The sequence below is a fragment of the Cuculus canorus genome, chromosome 1, assembly GCF_017976375.1.
Source record: "Cuculus canorus isolate bCucCan1 chromosome 1, bCucCan1.pri, whole genome shotgun sequence".
Taxonomy (NCBI): Eukaryota; Metazoa; Chordata; class Aves; order Cuculiformes; family Cuculidae; genus Cuculus; species Cuculus canorus.
This window is the reverse complement of record NC_071401.1, coordinates 43,370,420-43,392,610: the sequence shown is the minus strand read 5'-3', so window position 1 is coordinate 43,392,610 and position 22,191 is coordinate 43,370,420. Positions and strand designations below refer to the sequence as shown.

Genomic DNA, 22,191 nt, shown 5'->3' with positions numbered 1-22,191 from the left:
TTTCAGATTAAAGTCTATCATGCTATAATAATGTAGCTAACACTCCTGAAGTGGCATACAGTTCACTTATGAACTCCACAAGCAATTCAGGAACGTAAGTGTAATAGTGCCTTCCACTCTGAAACCTTCTGTGTTCATACTTCTTTCTTGCTTCCTCTCATTTTAAATCATAAGGGAAACCCAGAGGCAGTCCAGTATTCTGTACCATTTTATCTTAACAGGAGGGAGTTGAGGGAAGGACAATCGCCAAAAATAATGGGAAGAAGGCTGCAGTTGTTTGATGGAATCCCCCACCACCCAGGCCCTATGATGCAGCTGAGAACCTACGCCCGCCATTAAATCAAGTGATCTCTTTCAAACGTCGATAGTTACTGTTAAAACTAGTATTTGTTTCAAGCAAGTGGAGAGAGCAGATAAAAACCATTCTTACCCAATTCATAGAGATGACCACCTACGTTAACTAATGCAATAAAGTGAAGATCTACTTTTTCATCTATACTTGGTGCCTGCAAAACAAAACAAAAAGAAATTGTGTTCACTAAAACTCTTATCACAATATGATTAATGAGAATAAATAATCAGAATATGCAAAACACCTGGTCAAGAGAAATCACAAGTGAGAAGTACATTCTGGATCTATACAGAATGGCAGAAGGCACAGTGCAGAACATTTTGGAATTCGAAGAAGCTTGCGGCAATTGCACAGACCAGTAAGAAAACTCTCAATAAAGTATCTGGAAGTATTTCCAAGTATAGCTCTACATAAAAGCTTTACTTTTCATTACTGAGTTAGAAGTAGTATTGGCTCAAACATGAAAGTTAAAAATAGATATTCATATAAATGGAAACACCTCCAATAACCCATCTCCCATAACAAAGCAATGCAGGTCTGAATGCTGAAACTGTAGCATTTTAAAAATACTAATATTCTCCTGGTCAAAATAATTTTTCCTCCTAAGACACATACAGCACAGTTAACCTGTTCCCTCCTCAGAGGCAGCCAAAAGAAACAGATACTCCCAAGCTACAATTCAGGCACCTTAGCTGAGGGGGAAGGAAAATAATCAGACATGCCTAGAGCTTTTTTTTGTCTCAGAGACCTCTGAAATTTAAAAGCAGCATCATAGGTGTCCTCCCTGCATACCAAGAAAGGACTGGAGTGCAGTGACAGCTTCAAGCAATACAACATGAAGGTTGCAGTTAGTAAGGATCTATCTAGCCTGATCCTTTGTTGGCAACTACAGCAAGCAAAAGCATTTTCAGAAGAAAACAATGCATGCAGAGAATGGAACTCTGCCAGCACATGTTCCCAGTATTTGCTAAGTGGTGGGTTTCAAACTTCTGAGCCAAACAGTGCATCACTGCTGTGTTGTTCAGTAACAATTCATGATCTATTTCCTCATTGACCTGCTCAGTCAACAGCTGAGCCCTCATCCACAATTTAAGATGATATTGTGTGAAGGAATGGGAAAAAGCACCTCAGTTTTCTTAAACTACAAATAATCTGGCTTCCATGAAAATGTACTTCATGCAGTTTTCTTTCATCTTGCAATCACCATTAGCCTTGTGTAAAATGAGTTCTAGAACCTTACAGTCATATCATGTTTTCAAGATGGAGTTAAAAGTTTCCTTCTTACAGATGGTCATGAAAACACACTTTAGAAAATATTCTAAATTGAAAAACGTAGCAAGTAATCAGAATAATAAAGCAAAAGACAAGAAGCCACTCTAAGTCCTTCAATACACCAAGAACACCAAAGAACACTGCACTACGTAGAATCATATAATGGTTTGGGTTGGAAGGGACCTTAAATGTCAGGCAGTTCCAACTCCCTCAGCCATGGGCAGGGACATCTTCCAATGGATTAGGTGGCTCAAAGCCTCAGCCAACTTGGCTTTGAACACCTCCAGGGATGGGGCATCCATGACTTCACTGGGCAACCTGTGCCAGCGCCTCACCACCTTCGCAGTAAAAAAATTCTTCCTAAAATCTCATCTAAATCTCCCCTTTCAGCTTAAAACCGTTCCCCCTCATCTTATCCCTGCACTACTTCTATCTCCCATTACACAGGAACTGCCAGCAGCTTACAGAAATTATACATAGCAAGCTCAAAAATGCAAGAGAGAAACAAACCACACAATCTCCCCCATCTTCATTTGAGATTCATTCCCGTGATCAATTAAAGTCTGAAAAACCCAATACCCCATTTCACCTATGTTTCAGAAGGCCTAGAATGGAGATTGTTCCTGCCACTAAAGACAAGATAGCAAGAACCTTTGCACCAGAACTCCAAGGAGTCTTTTTCCCTTATGACATAAGTAATTGGCTTTGAGAATTTAGCTTTACAGAAGGCCAAACAGAGCCAAGGCTTAGAAAAAAACAAGCAGCTTCTAGAGTTTGGCTACACCAACTTTAAGGAAACCTGTGGTTCTTGGATGTTTAACTTTCTGAAAACCACACAAGACAGTAGCTGACAACCAATAGGTATAACAACAAGGTGCCATTGCTCAACTAATAGTTTAGAGGCATCTAAACCATGGTGCTACAAGTATGCACATAGGCAAAGCTGAGAGTCCTTGCCAAATCCCACACTGCAACCTAATGCCTGGGTAGAGATATGACTTCACAGCTGTTTACTTATCAGTTAAAGTTACCAAATGGGAAAATTAGTCTTAAGGAATTTCAGGGCTAGGGGAAAGACTACGGCCAGTTAGAATCACATGCGGAAGGAAATGGCTTAGCGTTTAAAAGCTTGGATCTGAAGATAGGCTACCTGGGCTCAAACTGACATTGATGAGATGAGCTCAAAGTACTGCTATTTCAGAGGACTTAGAGATGTTCAGGATTTGGTTTCAACTCCATTTAAAGCAACATACAGTTGCCCCTTTGACCATTTTGAAGGTCATGTTCTTTACCAGATTCTAATCAACACCTTTTCTATAGAGACACACTTGGCATGCTTAGAATGCTGAGCTTATACACAGCTAGAAGATGGATAGAGAAGTCATAAAAAAAGCATAATTATCTTTTCATAGAGTTTACTTGGAGACAGACTCCTAAAGAATCCTGCTGAGTTTTTGTACAGGCCTAATCTAAATAACATGGTTTTATTAAGTACTATTGTGACGGCCCATGAGAAATGTGGTTTTACATATTTAATTCCCCAACCTCAGGCAGAGAATGAAAAGTGCCATGCCATTATGAAAGTTTCTACCCCATGTTCTAGTGTAGACCATCTCCCTCCCTTGTGATTTCTTTTCATCTAACGTAGAGAGCAGTAAATTTACTACAAAGTAGATCTATTACACTTCTTGAAAAATCAGGATTTCAGTCATTTTTGACAGACAATTATTTGCATAACCATAAGCACAAAGAAACAACAAGGTGTAAATAGTCAAGATGACCTGAAACTTTATATCGTAAAAATCTGTTGCTTATGATTTAGGCAAACGAGTAACTGGACTAAACTTTCCACATGTGAAAAACCAATTCAAAATCCCCACACCCATCCTTAGGGGAAAAAAAAAAAAAAAGACACTCATTTGCATATGCATGCATGCACATACACACAGAGACACATATACATAAAAAAAAGACTTGTCAGGCCAATTTCTACTCCACTGGGAAGTTCTAGAAATTCTAACACTTGAACCAGAAGATTTTAAATTTCAAAGGAATGGAAAGAGGAGGGAATGTCAGCTTCAGGGACTTGTCTTTTCTGGTTTCCTTGAAAAGCTACACCTTTGGCCAAGTTTTCAGCTTCTAATAAAGAGTCCGCGTGAATGCAGAACAAAAGAATATTGCTTTAAAAAGCCTGCCTGCATGTTCACTGCTAGGTAGCAATTTCAGAACAATTACAGAGGATTTTCTCATGATTACTCCTCTTGTCAAAGACCACAGTAACACAAATGTCAGTCAAGTGTTGGGGTGACCTGCTCCGTTAGATTTCTTCATTCAGAAGCCCACTCACTGTGCAAAAGAGGACAGCAGATTTGAATCATTACATGTATGAATGTAAAGGAAGGAGAAAGACAAAAGATTCTAGATAACTATCTAATCAGAATCTGGAACTAACCTGTGGGACTCAGGACTCATTTTTTCAAACCTTCTGAAGAGCTGTAACACTCAGTGAAGAAAATTTATACTGTTTTCCCATCCAGAAAGGACAGAAAGAGGACAAATGCCATCATCTGGGATAGCCTAAAGAAGCTTATGTAATAGTTTCAACCTTAGTATAAGAAACAAGTTTTTGTAGCATGGATTAGCAGACATCACTTTTCCAATTTATCTCTTTAAAAGAAAAACAAACCCAGGACTGAAAAACAATGACCAGTAGACTTGAAACCGACTTGAAGAGAAAAAATACAAGTTTAGCACTCAAAGTAATGGTTCTCAGAACGCCTTCTCAGCTGTAATTTGTTCTCAAGGTACTGAGACAATGCTCAATATTAATAATACAGTGCATCTTTGTGAATACTCGGTCTCATATACAAAAATGATAACCAAGGTTGTCATGCCCTCTAATTTTGGACACTGCATTAAAAGTGCCTAAATGAGAGTGCTGATTTTTCAGACTATTTGGCTGCCTTCTCCGCTAACCTGGGCATTCAAATTAAATAATAAACAATTGCTGACTGCTGTGATAAATTAATTTTAATTTGCTTGTCTCAGCTCAATACCCATTAGTTCATGTTATCAATGCAGCATCTCTACGTTTCTTCCTTTGTCCTTCACTAGCAGATTTCCAATCATTAACTTCTAAAATGACACTTCCTCAAGTTTTTAACTTTACAAAAGATAACCCTTCCTACTCCCTTATTGCACTGAGAAATTCCTTCATTTTACTTTTCACCACCGCATTCTGCCCTCTCCTCATAAACCGCAAGTCTTCATTCTTGCTGTCGCACTAACCTTCAGAAACTCAGTAGATACCCTTATATCACTATTTGCCCAATCGTACCAGCTGCTCTAATAAAGTATATTTCATATTTCATCACCTACATAGCTTATTGCTAATGCATTTATATCATTATCCCATTCTAAAAGTCAGCATTCAATTTTTATGCATTTGAAATCTTTTCATCTTAAAATTTTGCCACCTTGAACAGTTTTGTTCTATCAAGTGCAAGTGGTTTTTTTGACCCAAAACTGCATTTCTGGAACAAACACACAACTAAAAAGAATTGTCTTGCTCTCGTGGGAATATTGAACTAGTCTTCACCACATCCTTCTCAAAATTTATGTAAAAACACATTATAAAAACAGGTTCGATGTTACATGATGATTCAGGTAACTTCTTCAAACTAAACCTTGTAATTTTATTATTTCCTTATACTTGCTCTTGAGAGAGAGCAGTGAAGCAAGAAGTCTCAAACCAGTCTAGCAGAATGCTTTGCATTACAGATGGTGACAGGAAAAGAGAAAAACACCACTTGTGTTAAATCAAGAAATTGGCATCTAGACTCTGCCCAGTTCTGGAAAAGACAATGTTGCAGAACCTTGAGGAACAAAAAGTTTCAGATGCATCAAACTGAAAGATCATGACAAAAGTAACGGAGGTCTAAGAGAAGAAAAAAACTTAGGGGTTTAACTATACAATTTCACTCACATGGAGTTACAAGAAGCCAAAGAAAACCATTAAAAACCTACATTTACAGAGCAGAACACTAGGTACGGTTTGGATTCAATAACTTTTGAAGTTAAGGGGAAAAAGTGATGCAATTGCTATTGGGTGGATGAGGCATCTGCAATTTCCATTTTGCAGCAGGGAACATGCTTGGGCAAATGTACTGTGCAGGCCCGTGAAGGGCATTTAAATTCTGGTTAAAATATTGCAATTAAAACAAAGACCACTGGAATGACAATCACAAGTTTCAGCAAGATTACTTCTGGCTTATACTCACAAAACACTGACATCTCTATTTGCATTCAATACTGGAGTGAGTTTATGGTGAAATGCTCTGAAGATTCATAGCCGAACACACATAGTTTAATTTAGATCAAGGTATCCCTTGTCCAGAATAATGAAAAAGAATGTCTATAAGGATGGTGCTGAGGGACCATCTTGAGCACAGACTCAAGAAAGCACAGGAAGTTCCCTTGCTAAGCGTCACCTTACGTATTTTTCTACCATGCTGTCATGATAGACATGCTGTGTCTCAAGCTTATTAGCACTATGCCCTCAATTATAGCTAGAATACTCAAGTATCAGGGCGAAGTACCAAGCTGCAGGACAACAGCATCTGATTTTGAATGGGAGGATCTCAAGTAAGATGAAATTCAGAGACACGCTCTATCAGTGACCAGAGTATTTGGATACAGAATGTTTATAAAAACACAACTCTCCCTTTAGATCCATAAGCAAGAGGGATTATTTCGCAGTACGCTGCTCTAAAAAAACCTCAAGAAATACTTATTAAAGAACAGGAACTTTAGTCTGACATAAAGTAAACGGGAGAAAAAAAAAAAGAGCATGCTTTCCAACCCAAGAAGCGCAGTAAAGAAAAAAGAATTAGGAGATGAGCTTGACGTATAAAAAACAGCAAAATGACCCTAAGGCAAGCAGAGACACTAAACTAAAAGAACAGATGAGCTAGAAGAATGAGTGATCAGTAGAAGGATTGAGGAAAAGTCAACATTACTAATGAAGCATACTGTTACCTATAGCTTAAAAAATTGCCACATCTACTGCCATTTATCAGATTTGACTAGAATATTTCAGGACAGTATTTTCAGTTATTTTTTCTATTATATATTCTTAACTCATCTGGAGATCCACTGCAAAAAGTCAAGGGAAGTTTTCAACTAGGAAAAGGAGCATAAATGCAGTCTCCCATCATTAAAACTTCTGCTATTAATTTTGAAACAATGTTTCAAAACATTCAGGCACACTCAAGCTGAAATATTCCTCAGTAAGTCTCTTGTCAATAATAAGCTTATATAGGTCAAATTCATAGAAGAGTCTAGTTTCAAATTACAGAAATAGGATGTAATGTTTACAAAGTTTTGTTAAATAAACAAAAAAAGTCCCCAGGTAAAACATCAGGGGGTTGGCAATGATAATGGCATAAATATTAAATGGGGAGAAACATGAGTTGGGGAGAACTTAACTGTGCTAAACACCATACCTCCTCAAATCCCAGGGTATTTAACTAGCTCCAAACGATAACATCAAGAATGTTCCGTAGTTCTGAAGACTACAAGAGAGCTAGATACTTAATAGTAGCAATTATTCACAGAAAGAGAAAGGTGTCAGGAAAAGGTCTCATCTTCAGATACTTGTTAGGATAAAAATATAAAAGCTATAAAGAAATGGAAGCATTTGGACACTAATTTTCATAGCAATAAAACATTAAGAAGGATTTCCACATGTGGAAAGAAAGATCTGTATGAAAAAGAAAATTATTTGGACCACAGTCAGAACAGTTATTTCACCTCAGTAAAAAAATCCACATATATCAAATTAGAATTTCTAGTAACACAGGTGAAATGTGGTCATTACCAAAGAATCATAAAAACAAAATAATTGTCCCAATTTTTAATTTAAGATCAGGTACTTCTATATATCAAGATTATTTTTTTTCTGTCTATGTGTACTGAACGTGTGATCGCTCCTTAAAGGCAGGATGAAATACCACTAAACTATTTTTTCAGCTCAGTGTTTCTGACGGTAGTCATAGGACTGGTTAGGAATACTGGCTATTCTGTGCATGCAGGGTTTTCTTCTATGTTTTCACGTGCCTTGTGAATGAAGAAGGAAAAAAAAAAGTAGACTATGCCATTTGATGACAAGCTTTTCTGATTAGAATGTCTTCATCTTCAACAAAATATGTGCATACAAACTGGATAAGAAACAGATGTCGAGTGATTGGGATTAAAGGAAACATTTCATCGCTCCTGAAATACCCAGGGATCGTTAAGCAAGACTTCAATGAAAGAAAAGAAGACGAGGTTTAGGATATGAGAACATAAACCAGGTCTCAAACACAGAAGAAATAATATCATGTGGCAAAGAATCAGAAGCTCCTTGGTTTAGCACATCCAAATGAAAGATCATGAAGATGAGGTGAAAAGAAGAAGTTGGATGTGGAGCCTATGGTGGAAAATAAAAGCCACTTCATGAAGGGCAAGCTTCATCTATACTTTGAAAATGATTTGGCACGTGTATTGAATCAAAAATACCTGGACAGCAAAGAATGAAGTGATGTACTTTTGCTGTCTGACATGGGGGGAAAGTAAAATAAAGAAAAGGAAGAAAGAAATCCTAAGAATGGTTGAGAAAAGACCCCAACAAAAAAATGATGCCTTGAAGACCGAAGTTACATGGCAGAAGGCCAGTTGTGTCAGAGTAAGAAAAGACTGAAGATGGACTACACTTACAACAGAATGAAGCCCAACAGATGGAAGGCGTATCAAGGGCCGCCAACGACGAAGACGGATTGACGGACTGGTAGCCTTTGCAGGACCTATATGATTACGTTTGGCCCAGGAGAGGGATGCAGAGTGACACAATGGTGAAGCCTTCGTTCTGCTGTAGCTAACCTGAGGCTGCGATGAGGATGGTGGTGAAGACAGCGAGGACGATGACGACTACATAAACATTAAAAAAGAACACACTTAGCCCGCTTACACTTGAAGTAACATACCTAAAAAGGCAACTGCAAAGATGTCTGCTATTCATTATACTGTCCTTTAACTGATCAAATCACATAGATAATAATCAAGAACACATTGAATTTGAATGAGAAGACTAAAGAACAATGAAAATAAGCAAAGACATGGTCCAAATCTGAAGTTTATCACCAGATAAGCTAGAGGTTATTCACACCCAGTGAACTTCATAATATGAACAAAAGTTAACCAACTCATTCAAGAGACAGGCCGTTGAAAAGTGAGGAGGGAGAGGATTTAAGCATCATTTCATGGAAGGAATAACTGAGAACAGAGTGATAGTGTTTTATTCTACAAAAATTGTAAGCAACAGTTCTTTGGTAGTTTGGGAAAGCTAGGTTTTGCTACTCTGGGATTTGAAATTAATCAAGTAACTACTGTAATAGAAGCCAGTGTTTCTTTACTGTTCCATGTCTAACATAAAAGGAAAGCAAAGGAAAAGGGAAGCTTACCGTGGTGAAGTATGCAACTTCCTAAGTTTTTCACCTATTCTTCTAAAATAGCAGGCCAGTGGCAGTACTGCCATTTACACTCAGGATCCCTTTAGTATCCGTGGAAGCAGTAGGACTATGTTAAACCATTCAAATTGTTACTATTAGAAGAAAGACCACAGAAGTATTAAAAATGACTCTCAGCTGCAACTAACAAAGTTACAGTAAATATATTTCAGACCAGAAAGGACCATTGTGATGATTTAGTTTTGATCTTCTGCCCCATACAGGCCATAGGACCAATCAAGTTCAAGGTTTTTTTGGATCAGTACATACTCACAAAACAAAAATAAACATCCAAGAGTAATAATATTTTTTACTACTAAAATAAATCAGAACAAATTAAAATTGTAGTCAATCCTGTCTGTAGCTACAGAGACAGTAACATAGTCATTCAGTTTACTAAATACATTAGTGCTAAATGAAAAGGCAACATTTCTAGTCCTGCTTCACGATGACTTGAACCTGTAACAAGGGATTACATTACTTCAGCTGGCCATGATGTCAAACGGGAGGCTCATCTTCAGCTCATCATCCACCACTGCTTTCTCCTCTTAGCACTTAAAAAAGTCCCCAGTGTAACCCTCAGTCTTTCAGATAACCCCTCACCTTCTGTCAAGAAAGAAACTATATTTTGTGCTAATTACATAGCTTTTATTTGGCCTCACAAAAATACTCCACTGTTTGAAGCTAACCTAAAGGGCAATCCGATTGTCCCGTGATGATGTCTTGTGCTTTAATATCTCAGTATTTTCACACTGCTTGTAGATTTTGAGGTGCGTTGTCTCCCACGCCATGGATAGGAGCTGTTTAACAACGAAGGTCTTGGAACCAATCTTTGCAAAGACTCACTAGCAAATGCTTCTTCATCAATGATATCCCACTTATCTGCACTTAGATTTGCCAGTGGCTTGTGAACGCATTAAACCTATGCAAGCAGAACTGTTATGTCCCATAGTATGTGTTCAACGGTTCTGGTAGGCTTCAAAAACCGAGCTTCTCTGAAAAAATTATTTCCACTCTTTTTAATCAATGCATAAGCGCCAATCAAAAGCATTTACTTTGTATTAATTTTGAAGCAATTAATCTTCTTTCCCATTTCATATTTTTTTTCCTTATCCTATCAAGACTGGGACAATGAATTGGTTCTTTCTGCTCCCATATTGCTGACCTTAAAGAACAAAAGCAGGGATGGAAATTCTTCATGAAGAGCAAGCATCAAGTACTGCAGAAACTGCAGAGCACAGAGACAAGGGTGGAGTGTTATCAAGTCTCATAACCCGTCCAGAGAATAGAGTTTTCCACGGGTTGGAGGTGTTTTTTTTTCCAGTTAGCTTCTGATTTTCAAGCATTCTGATCCTCCCCTAAATCTCCACAGCTCAACATAAAAGACAACAAAATGAGAAAACTTCCAGACCAAGAATGCAATTATCTGAAGACAGAGGAATTTAGTGCTGACAATACTTCTACAAGTCAGAGAAGCTTACAAGAGTTTAACAGCTGTAACACTTGTTGTTATTTTTCAAATCCTTCACTTGAAGACCTGATTTCAAATGAGAATTTTTACATTTAACTAAGTATCAGATGGCTTTAAAAATAATTAATTCTCAGCTTGCCTAAGAAAATTCCAAAAGACAACTGATAAAACACTGCTCCTAGAAGGCCTCACAGTCCACAGTTTCCGTGAAGGGAGGAACCTGTAAGATTAGAACCTGCTGTGGGGCAGAAATTTAAGAGCTTTGCTGACTAGAGAGTTCACTATAAAAGGCACGACATGCTACATGATGTTTTACAATTTTGCAAGCTGCTGCTATCAAAACAGACAAGACTGTTAGTCTTCCTGGAATCTGCCATATAGTAGCTGTTTACTTTGAAACAGTTTAAAAAATGAAACTGAAAAACCTGTTGAGTAGGAAATTACTCAGCTTTGATGCATTCCATGGACTGGAAGCTGTTAAACTGCATACTTCTGCTCTTAAAAAACTCCCATCTTTTAACACTCCTGATGCAATTAGTATGAAACCAATAGTAAGACCTCAACAACAGGAAATTTAATATTTGTTTAACAGTACAGGGCTGACCAGACTATTGAAAGATGTTTTATAGGAAGCCTTTTTTACTTTTGTTACCATATTTACCATGTTTCTTCACTTTTACGGCTCTTAGTGATTGCACTTATTTCTTTGGTTTCTGGCTAATACAGCTAAAATAATAAGAATGTGTTAAAAACATCCCTTGCCTGAATGTAATGAGATCAGAAAAGACTTTAAGCTCTCAAAACTGGATTTACAACCTAGAATGCCATTTAAGGCAAATAATATTTTAATATTGCTAGGTTAGTATTGGCCTTCATTTGAAATTCCATTCACTGAATCATTTTATCTTTTGTTTCCTGGTACTAATGTGTCCCTTTGTGAGAAAAAGAAAAGAGAAACTTCCACCCCACTGAAAATATACTTTCACATTTGTAAGAGTGAAATTTTGACACATAGTACACAGGCATTCTGTAAAAGCAAACTTAATACTAGACTACTTCTAAATAGCCTTAAAATTCCACGCTTTAATAATAAGCACAGATTAAGCTGCATCTACTGAAGTTGTTTTCAACTGATTATTAAAAAAATAGAATTACATGTCAATATTAATATGAAATTAAATTAATATTAAATACACATCCCCAAATAAAGGATACAAAGTTATATGCTTTACATTTAATTTAAAAGGTGGAAAACAAATCCTTAACTTGAGATGCTCTATTCAAACAAGACTCAGTGACAGCTAGAAACTGCAGAGAAGAGAGAATTAGACTAACTTCAAAAGATTAAAAGATCACAAGAGCATATTTCTGTGCTGAAAATTGTAGCAGGTCAAATAATCTGAAGTGGTAGAACAAAACCCTTGAAACAGAATTCAATGTTATTGTCATATAAACCAGTAAGGAAATTATTTTTATAGTTTGTAATAAAAAAAATGCATCATAAACAAGTTAAAAGCTTCATGAAATAAGTCCAGAAAAACGTTCAGGCAATTATCATCTGCCCCAATCCAAAACTCATTCCTTATATAGCTGTTATTAAAGCTTAGAGACAATTAGATTTAAGATCTAAAGGAAATACCTATGAAATTCATCAGGCACCGAGAGCTGCCTATTCCAAGAAGTGCAGAATTTTGATAGTGCTGAGTAGCTCAAGACTTGGCTCACGCCCAACCCTAGAAATCCCCATCAGGGATCTGTCTGCTCATCTGGTTTGAGGACTCCAATCCAGCAAAGTATCTCAGTTTACATCTCAAGCGTTGAAGACCTGACAGGACAAAGCGGCATCTGGTATTGCATGACCATTTCTTTCCAAGAATAAATATTTATTACTGATGTACTTGTTATGAATTTTTGCAACCACTAGAATCATAGAATCGTAATGGTTTCTGTTGGAAGGGTCCTTATAGAACATCTAAGTTTCAAACTCTTGTCATAATCAGGGATACCACTGGATCAGGTTGCTCAAAGCCTCACCCAACCTGGCCTTGAACACCTCTAGGGAGCTGCAGCATCCACAACTTCTGGCACAGAAGGACCTTCTTACCTGGAAGAGAAGGAATTTGGGGTGTTGGTTGAAAGCCAGAGAATATGAGTCAGCAGTGTGTCCAGGTGGCCAAGAAGGCAAATAGCACCTTAGCCTGTATCAGAAACAGGTGTGGGCAGCAGGGCGAGGGAAGTGACCGTGGCCCTCTACTCAGCACTGGTGAGGCTGCGCCTCAAATACTGTGTTGAGTTTTGGGCCCCACACTACAAGAAAGACATTGAGGTCTTGGAGCATGTCCAGAGAAGAGCAACAAAGCTGGTGAAGGGGCTGGAGAACAAGCCTTATGAGAGGTGGCTGAAGGAACTGGGGTTGTTTAGCCTGGAGAAAAGGAGGCTGAGGAAGTACCTTATCACTGTCTACAACCATGTGAAAGGAGGATGTAGCAATGCAGGTGTTGGTCTCTTCTCCCAAGTGATAGGTGATAGAATAAGAGGGAATGGCCTCAAATTGCACCAGGGGAGGTTCAGATTGGACATTAAGAAAAAAATTCTTCCTTGAAAGGGTTATCAGGTACTGGAACAGGCTGCCCAGGGAGGTGGTTGAGTCACCATCCCTGGAGGTATTTAAAAGACAAGTAGATGAATTGATTAGGGATATGATTTAGTAGTGGATAGGTACAGTTAGACTTGATGATCTCAAAGGTCTTTTCCACTCTAGTGATTCGATGACTCTCTTGGCAACCTGTTCAGTGCTCAAGTTCAGGGCATCCTCTTAGCGGAAAGTTCAAGCCCATGTCACCTTCCTCTAAGGAGGCTTCCCTGCCTATGAGCTGACAAACCATGCTGGAACTGGGGCTTTCTTTCCTCCATTTTGAGATTCTGTCGCTGCGTAGAAAGAAGTGCTAGCTGCACTGAGATGAGACTAAACACGCTTTAACTGCATACCAACATCTCTAGAAACTTTGGTAACAGACGAAGATGCAATACTTTTAGTCCTGGTCTTTATTTCAGAGGCACAGCACTGGGATCAAAGGCCCTACCACATATTCTGCATCTGATCAACTGAGTAGATCCATGTGTGCGGTAACTCTTCCCAACAGACTACATGTTTGTAGCCTCATTATACAGTTTCTGTACAGTCAGCCCTGTAGTAGAGATGGGGGAATGTTGAAGTGACAATAAAAAGTGCAACTTTTCCAGTCAAAGGGGCAATATAAGAGTTATTGTAGCCTTAAGACGATATTCAAAGACGATGTACTTAATATCATTTCTCCCCACTACCTTTTGAGGCTTTTTTCTTCTGCTTAAGTAATTGCTCACTTCTGTACTAAACACAATATTTTAAAGGGTCTGTATAGAAGTTCAAAGTGTAACACATTTTTCTTCTTTAAAAGTCATTATAGTTAGTGGGTTTTTTACATGCAAATTAAATCTATAAATCACACTGTCTGACAAGATCCTCTTCTCCTCCTTCCTGCACAAGTGTTTTTAATCTTTTAACAGCATTTCAAGCCTGTTTTGGTGGTGGTTGTGAAATCCTGAGAGAGAGATTAAGTTCCTTCAAGTTTTTATAAGAAGATAAGCAGCTAGACAGGGAAGAGGAGCCTGACAAAGGAAGTATTCCACAGAGGCAGAAGCTGCTTCATGGGCTCATCTCCAATAGCACAACATGAAATTCACACAAAGGAGAAACATTACGAATATTTCAACTGCAAGAAAAGCCTTTTTCCTACTTAAAACTTCCTTACATGCAACAACAGCCTGCGTAACATGCAAATCCTTAGAAAGTTAAGGTTCATGAACTCCACTTCTCACAGACCTACTTGTTTTGTCAACATTACCATTATCAGCATAAATATGTATTGAAACAGAGACTGCCATTTTCTTTTTTAACTGAATTGGGCTACATCTACTAGCTGATCAACTTCTGCATCAGTAAGTTTAATTATTGTTTCTGCAGCTGCTAAAAAGAACACCATCACAGTATTTTCCACGTCAGTTAAATCCAGCATTAAGAAAGGACAGTATCCCAAGAGCATTACTTTGCTAAACGTATGGGTAAAACCAGAGCTTAAAGACCAGAAAAAACAGTAAGATCAGGGAACTCAAGAAAATCTTTCCAAAATTAGTGATAATTTACCTCTCTCTGAAGACCTAAATTTAAGTTCTATGGCCTATGTTAGGCAAAAGTCAAGTTAGATTATCACAATGGTGACTTCTGTGATCAAAAAAATTAGTGGAATTACAAAAAACTGAAAATTCAAAAACTTAGGAAGCTCTGCAAAACCTAAGCTACTTTTCAAGTAGTTTTTCCTCTGCAATATTTTTTTTCTTAAAAATAGATTGAACAGCATTGTTGCACACCTAATGACTGAATTTTTAGAGTCTTTCCTTGAGCAAAGTCAGTTGACAGAACATCAAAACTCTAAATAGATTTAGCCTACTGTGTAGCTAGTAGTTAGCAGTTTTAATGATTATAAGTTCTTATATTTTTTTCCCCCTTGAAATTAGTGTCTGGTTAAAGAAAAAGAGAGACAAATTAGTTTTTCTTCTGCTTGAGGGAAAGCAGTTGAGTGTGAACTCAACCATTACCTGTCACAATCAGCCTGCTAAAATTTCAGTGAGCAAACATACAGCTAGAGCCTGCCACTACTCTCTCCTACACTGACAGCACAACAGCAGCACTGAAAGCATTATGGAGTGGAGAGATGCAAAAAAAAAAATCCCCAACGAAACCCAAACCACTTATGGCAGTGGATTGGTAGAGATGTTGGATGCAAAACTGCAAAAAAATTTGTTATTTATTATATACTCATTATTCAAAAACACGGGCTGCTTTTATGGGTGCGAATATCCTCTATATTTATGTTTCATCCTAGGAACCAGAGTTCCTTTGTACAGGTTTTACAGTTTAGCATAAAACTCAGAATAACAATTCAGAACAATACTGTATTAGTACCTTACTAGTTATTTGCTCAGTAGAGTATAGAAATCAGATTGATGCATGTCTGAAACACTGACACATTAAATAACAGGGCAATGCAATGACTGAAAGACTAATCAGTTATAATTCCCAAAACAGTTTACATGATTCTAGTAAGCTCATTTTTACACTTTTACTACGTAGGCTGTAAAAGAGAAAAAGCTATAGCTAACATTTTCAGGCAACTTCATCGCCTTTCCAGGAGATAATAGATGCTTGTTATGCAATGTTAAGCTAAACAAAATTCATCCTAGAAACAGTTACATAATTGATCTTATATTCTCCTAGAGATGCAAAGTTTTCTTTACAAGACTATCGATTACTCAGAAGAAACCCTGAGGAATACAAGCTACCTAAGAAAAAAATCCCCCAATGTGTTCTTGGCAAGAGCAAAAGGGAAGTTCCTTTATGTTTCTTCTCCAACAATAAATCACAACGCCCCACAGAATCATAGATCTTTGGGAGTTCAAGTTTTACAGCAGTTGAGAACAGAGTGCATTGACTCTACTTAGTTCTTGCCAATGTTAATGACTGTTTCTGCGATCAAAGTCTAACTTAGTGCATTCCAAGCATGATTATAGTTCTCAAGGCACAGTAAACAAGTTTATAGACTACAGTTTGCAGTCACAATTTGAGTTAAGGAACCAATCAAGCTGCGGTAGCTTTTTCAGTGGCTGCCAAGTTCAAGCCATGTTAAAAATATTCTTGATCATACTGGTGAACAAGAAGTATATCCAAGTAAATATACTGATGTGCTCAAGGCTTTTGTGAACATCTGAGACCATTTCTTACTTGTAGCTTTTATACTGACAAAGTAAAACACTAATTTTGATTTTCCAATCGTCCATATTCTTAGTAGAGGTCTAATGAAGTGCAAGAACATTGTTTCTATTTGAAATAGCAGCTCAGATGCGGCACCTCAGTCTGCTCAGTTCTGAGGCTCATTTAGCCCAACATACAGTTCTAGCGGCCAGAGCTGTAAGTTGAGAAATAGATGTATCAAGTGTACTAATTAAAAAAAAAACCAAACACAAAACCAGCAGGAGTTTCAAAACCAAAGACAGTATTTTCTGCACTCCTTGAAATAGCTGATATATTTTATATTCCAGTTCTATTTTCTTCTCTCTTCCACAATAACTAGTAACTGAAATACTGTAGGTTAAACTTCATTTAGTTGGACATTGTCAATAGCATCTAAGGAAGAGGAAACTAAAAACAGGAACTGGAGAGCTCTGTTTTCTCTTAAGAATTTCGGCCATGAACAAAATCAAAGGCTCTTACTACTTTAACCAATATCTAACACAGGTTTTTCAAGTGTCCATTTCACCTGTACTTATTTGCTTAATTGAAATATTATTTTGAGCTATGCTGTAATAACATTTAAAGAAGTACATTTCCCAAAGACTACAAATCACATTCTACTAAGCACTAACACAAACTACGCTAAAACTCCCATCTGAAAAAATATCCACCTCAAACACAGAAGCTGTTCCATGTTCTGCAAGTACCTCAAGACAAAACAAAAAGTTCACTCTAACATTTGAACTTTATAACAAAAAGTGATATGGAAGGCCTTGTATTAGCAGGTAATGATACCTTGATGTTGCACAAACAGCGAATTACTTAACACCACAACTATTTTGAGTATTTGCTGTCCACGACAGCAAAAGCTGATCTCAGCCTAGTGTGTTAAGCCTTCTCCTCTCCTCAGGAGTGTGCTTCCAACACCTTTGTGCCAGCATTAGCTCCTACAAGGCTATAGGATGAGCTGTTTCAGGAAGCTTTTTAGGAAGCTGATGGGAGACTGAAGATATTGCAGGTCATCTCATAATTCAGAATTCTTTCAACAGCTACAGACACACGCAGCTGGCTAAAACTTCATATACTATTACCAGAATAGTATTTGAACAAGAGTTAAGCACATTGAAACCTTGAGAAACGCAGAAACTGAATAGAGATTATTCTCTAGATATAATTCCTTGACTATAGGCCAACTAATCTTTTAAGAAGTACTTAATATGGCATAACTTGCCATTTTCCTACTGTAGAACTCAGCTGTAATGAAGCATAGCTGCAAAACAGTGGATACGGATGTCAGTAATATGAGAGCAGAACAAAAATATCTTGCTACTCACATTATTATATTCACATATTAAAAAGGTCATCTATATCAAGTATCAGTACAGATAATATTTTTTACCTGGAATAACTTCCCTGAAGCTATTGTAGCATGCTACTGTTTAATTGAGTTAAACGGTTTCTGCTGGATTATTTCTGTAACAATGCGCCTTCACATTTTACTCCTTTCCTACTCTCTCAGAAAACTATACAGTAACTTTTTATTATTAATGAAAATAAATACGTAAGACAAAATAAGTTTCCTTCCCAACTCCAAATTCAAGAAGGCTACTTGCTCTGCAAACAACTCTAGACCGGGACGTCTCTCTCATTCAATGACGTGCTTTCCCATTTCCAAAAAACTCTCTTCTCAATTTTTCTGATGTCTTACTTGAAAAGAGAGTTACTGTGATTGTTTTGAAGTAAAGCAGTCCAAAGAAAGTTAGATATGAACCTAATTCTGATCAGAATTAGGTTTATTTATTGCTATTTATTGCTACTTTTCTTCCCTCAGATTTTGCCACAACTTATTTGTTAATGATCATTGTAGATTAAACAGTTAACGTGGATGCTCTAGCAGCCGCAAACTGTATTCTATGAATATGTTTTAAAGGTTGTGGGTTTTTTGGAGTTTCTTTTTGGTTTTGTTGATTTTTTTATAAGGGGGTATCAGAAATGTTAAGATGCATGGTGGTACAGGGTCTCAGCAGTTCACGAATGGCTGCAAGAGGCAAAGGAAGAACAAAAAGAGAAAAAACAAATGCAAAACAAACAAACAAAACACAAACACTGCCCAGTATGAAGCAAAAACGTAAGGACTAAAAAAAAGTGTGCACACTTCTGTGAAGAAGCAGGTTATAATTTCCACATCTTCAGATGTCCTGGATATTATTAACAAAAGTCCATGCTCAGCAGAAGCCTCACGAAAGAATAAAGAGGCTCTTGAAGAGCTGGCAGCTACTCTCGTATCAGCAATAGTTGCCTTTCAGGAGCCACAGAGAAAGGCAAGCAAACCGGATTCATGAAAGCTGTGTTGTGAAGACCTAGTTTTGGCAGCTTTGGATATGAAATATCTGTCACTTAAGAAAGTATAAGCTTCAGCAGCGTAAAGTTTAGCAGAAAGACTGCTACAAGAGTCTTCCATTAATTGCCCTCATTACGGTACTGGAATAGGGGAGCAGAATCAAATCACCTTAGAAACTCCCAAAACCAACACCACACTTCTCCTGCAAAATATTCCCAACCTTACTGCTTTCTACTAAAGTAACTTTAAACAGACCTGTATTTCTTACACCTAGAGATACCCATAGGACTGCTTTATCTATATTTATGCAAAATCTATCTATATTTATGAAAAATAACTCCCCCAAACAGTCAGTTCTAACCCAGTCTATAGATGGCCTCTGAGAGTTTTAAATGTGTTACCAAAAGTAACATAAAATGCACAGCCTTTTATTTTTTTAACTAGGCAAACTAATCACAGCTATCAAACTTGGAAGTGCCTATCAAGGCACAGCACTGTAGCTCTCAGCTTCAATCCATTTGCTTAGGAATTCATCTTAAAGCTTAATCTAAGTTGATCACATTATTAGTGATAAATGCCAGAGGCAGACTGATCATCATAATTCTCTTCCAGGATTCACTAACTGGAACATAGAATCTAATAGTCCACTAATATTAAAGTTGTACAAGTAATAGCTTGTCAAATACTCTTTTTTGCCAAATATGACTCTTCTTAAAAACATAAATTAAAACAGAACTAATCTGATGACAGACTATTCTAAAATCAGAAAGAATTCCTACCCACTGGAAAAGACAAATAGATTAGATTAACAGATACTAGAAAGATAGCATTGCTTGACTCTGTTACTGCTAATCTTTTATTTCTAGGGAGACTTGCTTTATTTCACAAGGTTTGAAACACCCACATACAGAGAACAGGAACAAAAGCTGCAAATCCACTTGCATACTGCAAAAATCCAGTAGCCACTGAGATGGCTTAACAAGACTGTCAGAGTGATCAACAAAGGCTTTACTTAAAAGCACTAAAGGCTGAATCCTTAAAGATCTGAGAAACTAGAGCCCATGGGAAAAAAAAAATTATCAGAAGAGAACCTGTCTGTATTCTTTGCTATTTTTAAGCCTTCTAAATCTCAAGATTCCAGAAAATTTTACTTTTATCTCCTCATGCTGATCTATGGTGTGGTGGTATGTTTTGTATGGGAGAAGGAAAGAATGGCATCTTGAAAGCAGTTACATACTTTCTCAATCAAATCAGCAAGGCCAACAGCCGAACATCCCACGTGCAATAACTGAAAGTAATTCTCTCTAAAACACAGTTGCACTGAAGCAACATTTTCAGAAAAAAACTGAGTGGACAGTAGAATCTGTAATACCTATCTAAGGGACAGAGCTACACACAGAGCAGGTTGTACCTAGGAAGCACACAAGCCAAGTTAATCATCCTAAAATAGTAAGCCTGCATCTTTTCCTAATCTTTAATTCTGTAGGAGACCTTGAAAGGACTTTTTGCTCACAAAACTACAGTGCTTACTATCATTAAGCAACTACCTAAGTCATTTTATTCAAAGGAAACATTTCTGTGCAAAATGCCCTTGCTTTTCTATGGGGAGGACGAACAGAAACCCAAGAGAGACATGGGGAAGCAAACATGTTCCTTTCCAGAGCTCTAAAAGGAAGTTTAAATTCTTAGGATAGTAATCATAACAATACCAGATTTGCAGGGAAATGGGATTCTCTTCTCTTTTGCTCCAAAGAGGTTACAAAAGATCGATTTAACCTGCAGGACAAATCAATATTCTTGCACGACCAGCGTGTGCTAACTTCAGCATCTTCAAGGGCAAGCTGTTCGTCAGTCCCTTCACCTTGAGATGAAGAAGTACACAGCAATATTTGAAATGTACCATTGGAAGAAAAAAGACCAAGAGGTTAACTCACTCCAACTCTCAATAACGCTCCTTAAGATACTCAAATTTTTGCTTAAAAAGGATTTCTCTTTCCAGTAAAGCACTTCGTCCTGTACCGAAAGATGAGAGGGAAAGCCTTGCCCCTAACTTAGATACATTATGGTAGGGCAGGATCTTCAGGTAATTAGATTTTCCAGTACAATAACTTGCTTACTTCTTCCCTCTTCGGCTGATAGATCAGCGCTACTCTGGAAAAATGGTCCTAGGACATGTGTTCAGCCATTGTACTATTTCAACTTCAGAAACAGGACAGGAGAAGGTTATTTTAGCAGTCTAAGGAATATCCATATTGAATTACTTCCAGAGTCAGTTATGCAAAAAAGAACAACAAATATTTGGCAAGGAAACTACCTATTCAATATCTGTATTTAGAGATGTTTGCTAAGACAATCTTATAAATTTTTATTATGAAAAAAACCTCTTCATCTTTCCACACAATTTTTAATCTTTTGTACTGGAGTTATTTTGATCAGGAAACCAATTAATCTGTGGAAGTTCAAGAAGTGAACTGTCCCTTATTTGGAGATTTCATCATAACTTAGACGCTTCCTGAATCTTTACAAAGACTCTCAAGAACTATGTAGCCCTTGTATTTTCTTTCTCAGCCATTCCATAGCTTCTGCCAGAAGAACGCATAGACAAACCATTCCCTGGATTAATGTCACAGTACATCAAAACAACTAAAGTTAAGAAGTTTTTCTCTTTCAACAGGATCTTAGGAAAAGATTCAGTCTTTGGGAATTTGTGGAAATAAACCCCACAGCCACCTCTTTACTGAACTTGCCAAGGATACCTAAAAAGGACACTGTCATTTGTAGAATAAGAGAGGAGAATTTTTTGAGTCTGTTACTTCAAAAAGGAAGAGAAATCTGAAGTTCTTCTATGCCTCTTCTTGAATCATAGAACTTCCCTTAATTTAGGGAATGAGATAAGAAGAAAGAGTACTGGGGGGGGGAAAGAAAAGTATCATAAAAGAAGTTGAATATCTATAATAGAAATGGTTAAAACAGTTCTCTTAAATTTCATCCACCCTTCAGCTGACCAAAGTAGTAGAGGTTCTCAGATGGTGAGGTGAGTGGGAAGCAGAAAGGATTGCTTTGCTTTCTCCTGCAGCATGAAGAAGACACTGTACAAGCAGTAAGAAGAAAGAAAACCTCACCTACTGTAATTAAAAAGAAGTGAATGAGTCACTGAACTCCAGGCTAAACAAGGGAGGATTCCTCTCTTTGTCAAACAAAGCAGTGCTAGCAACAATCCAACCAATTTTGTTTTTATGAAACTCACAAAGAAATCCAAACTGGAAAGATGGAAAACTGCCTTAGTACAATTGAAGCAGAAAATGTTGAGTGTTAAGTTTATTTTAAGTCTTTTTATTGGTTCCACTTCTGCAGTTGTTGTTTGTTGGGTTTTTTTTACATCTT

General features: G+C 37.4%; 1 protein-coding gene across 1 annotated transcript in view; it reads right to left on the bottom strand.

Moving 5' to 3' along the window:
• Nucleotides 1-22,191, bottom strand: part of UCHL3 (ubiquitin C-terminal hydrolase L3) — a 32,792-nt gene that overhangs the window by 4,968 nt on the left and 5,633 nt on the right. The window contains exon 5 of the mRNA XM_009556038.2: nt 431-506. Within this exon, the coding sequence (XP_009554333.1) occupies nt 431-506 (76 nt within the window). The remainder of the gene's footprint in view (nt 1-430; nt 507-22,191) is intronic.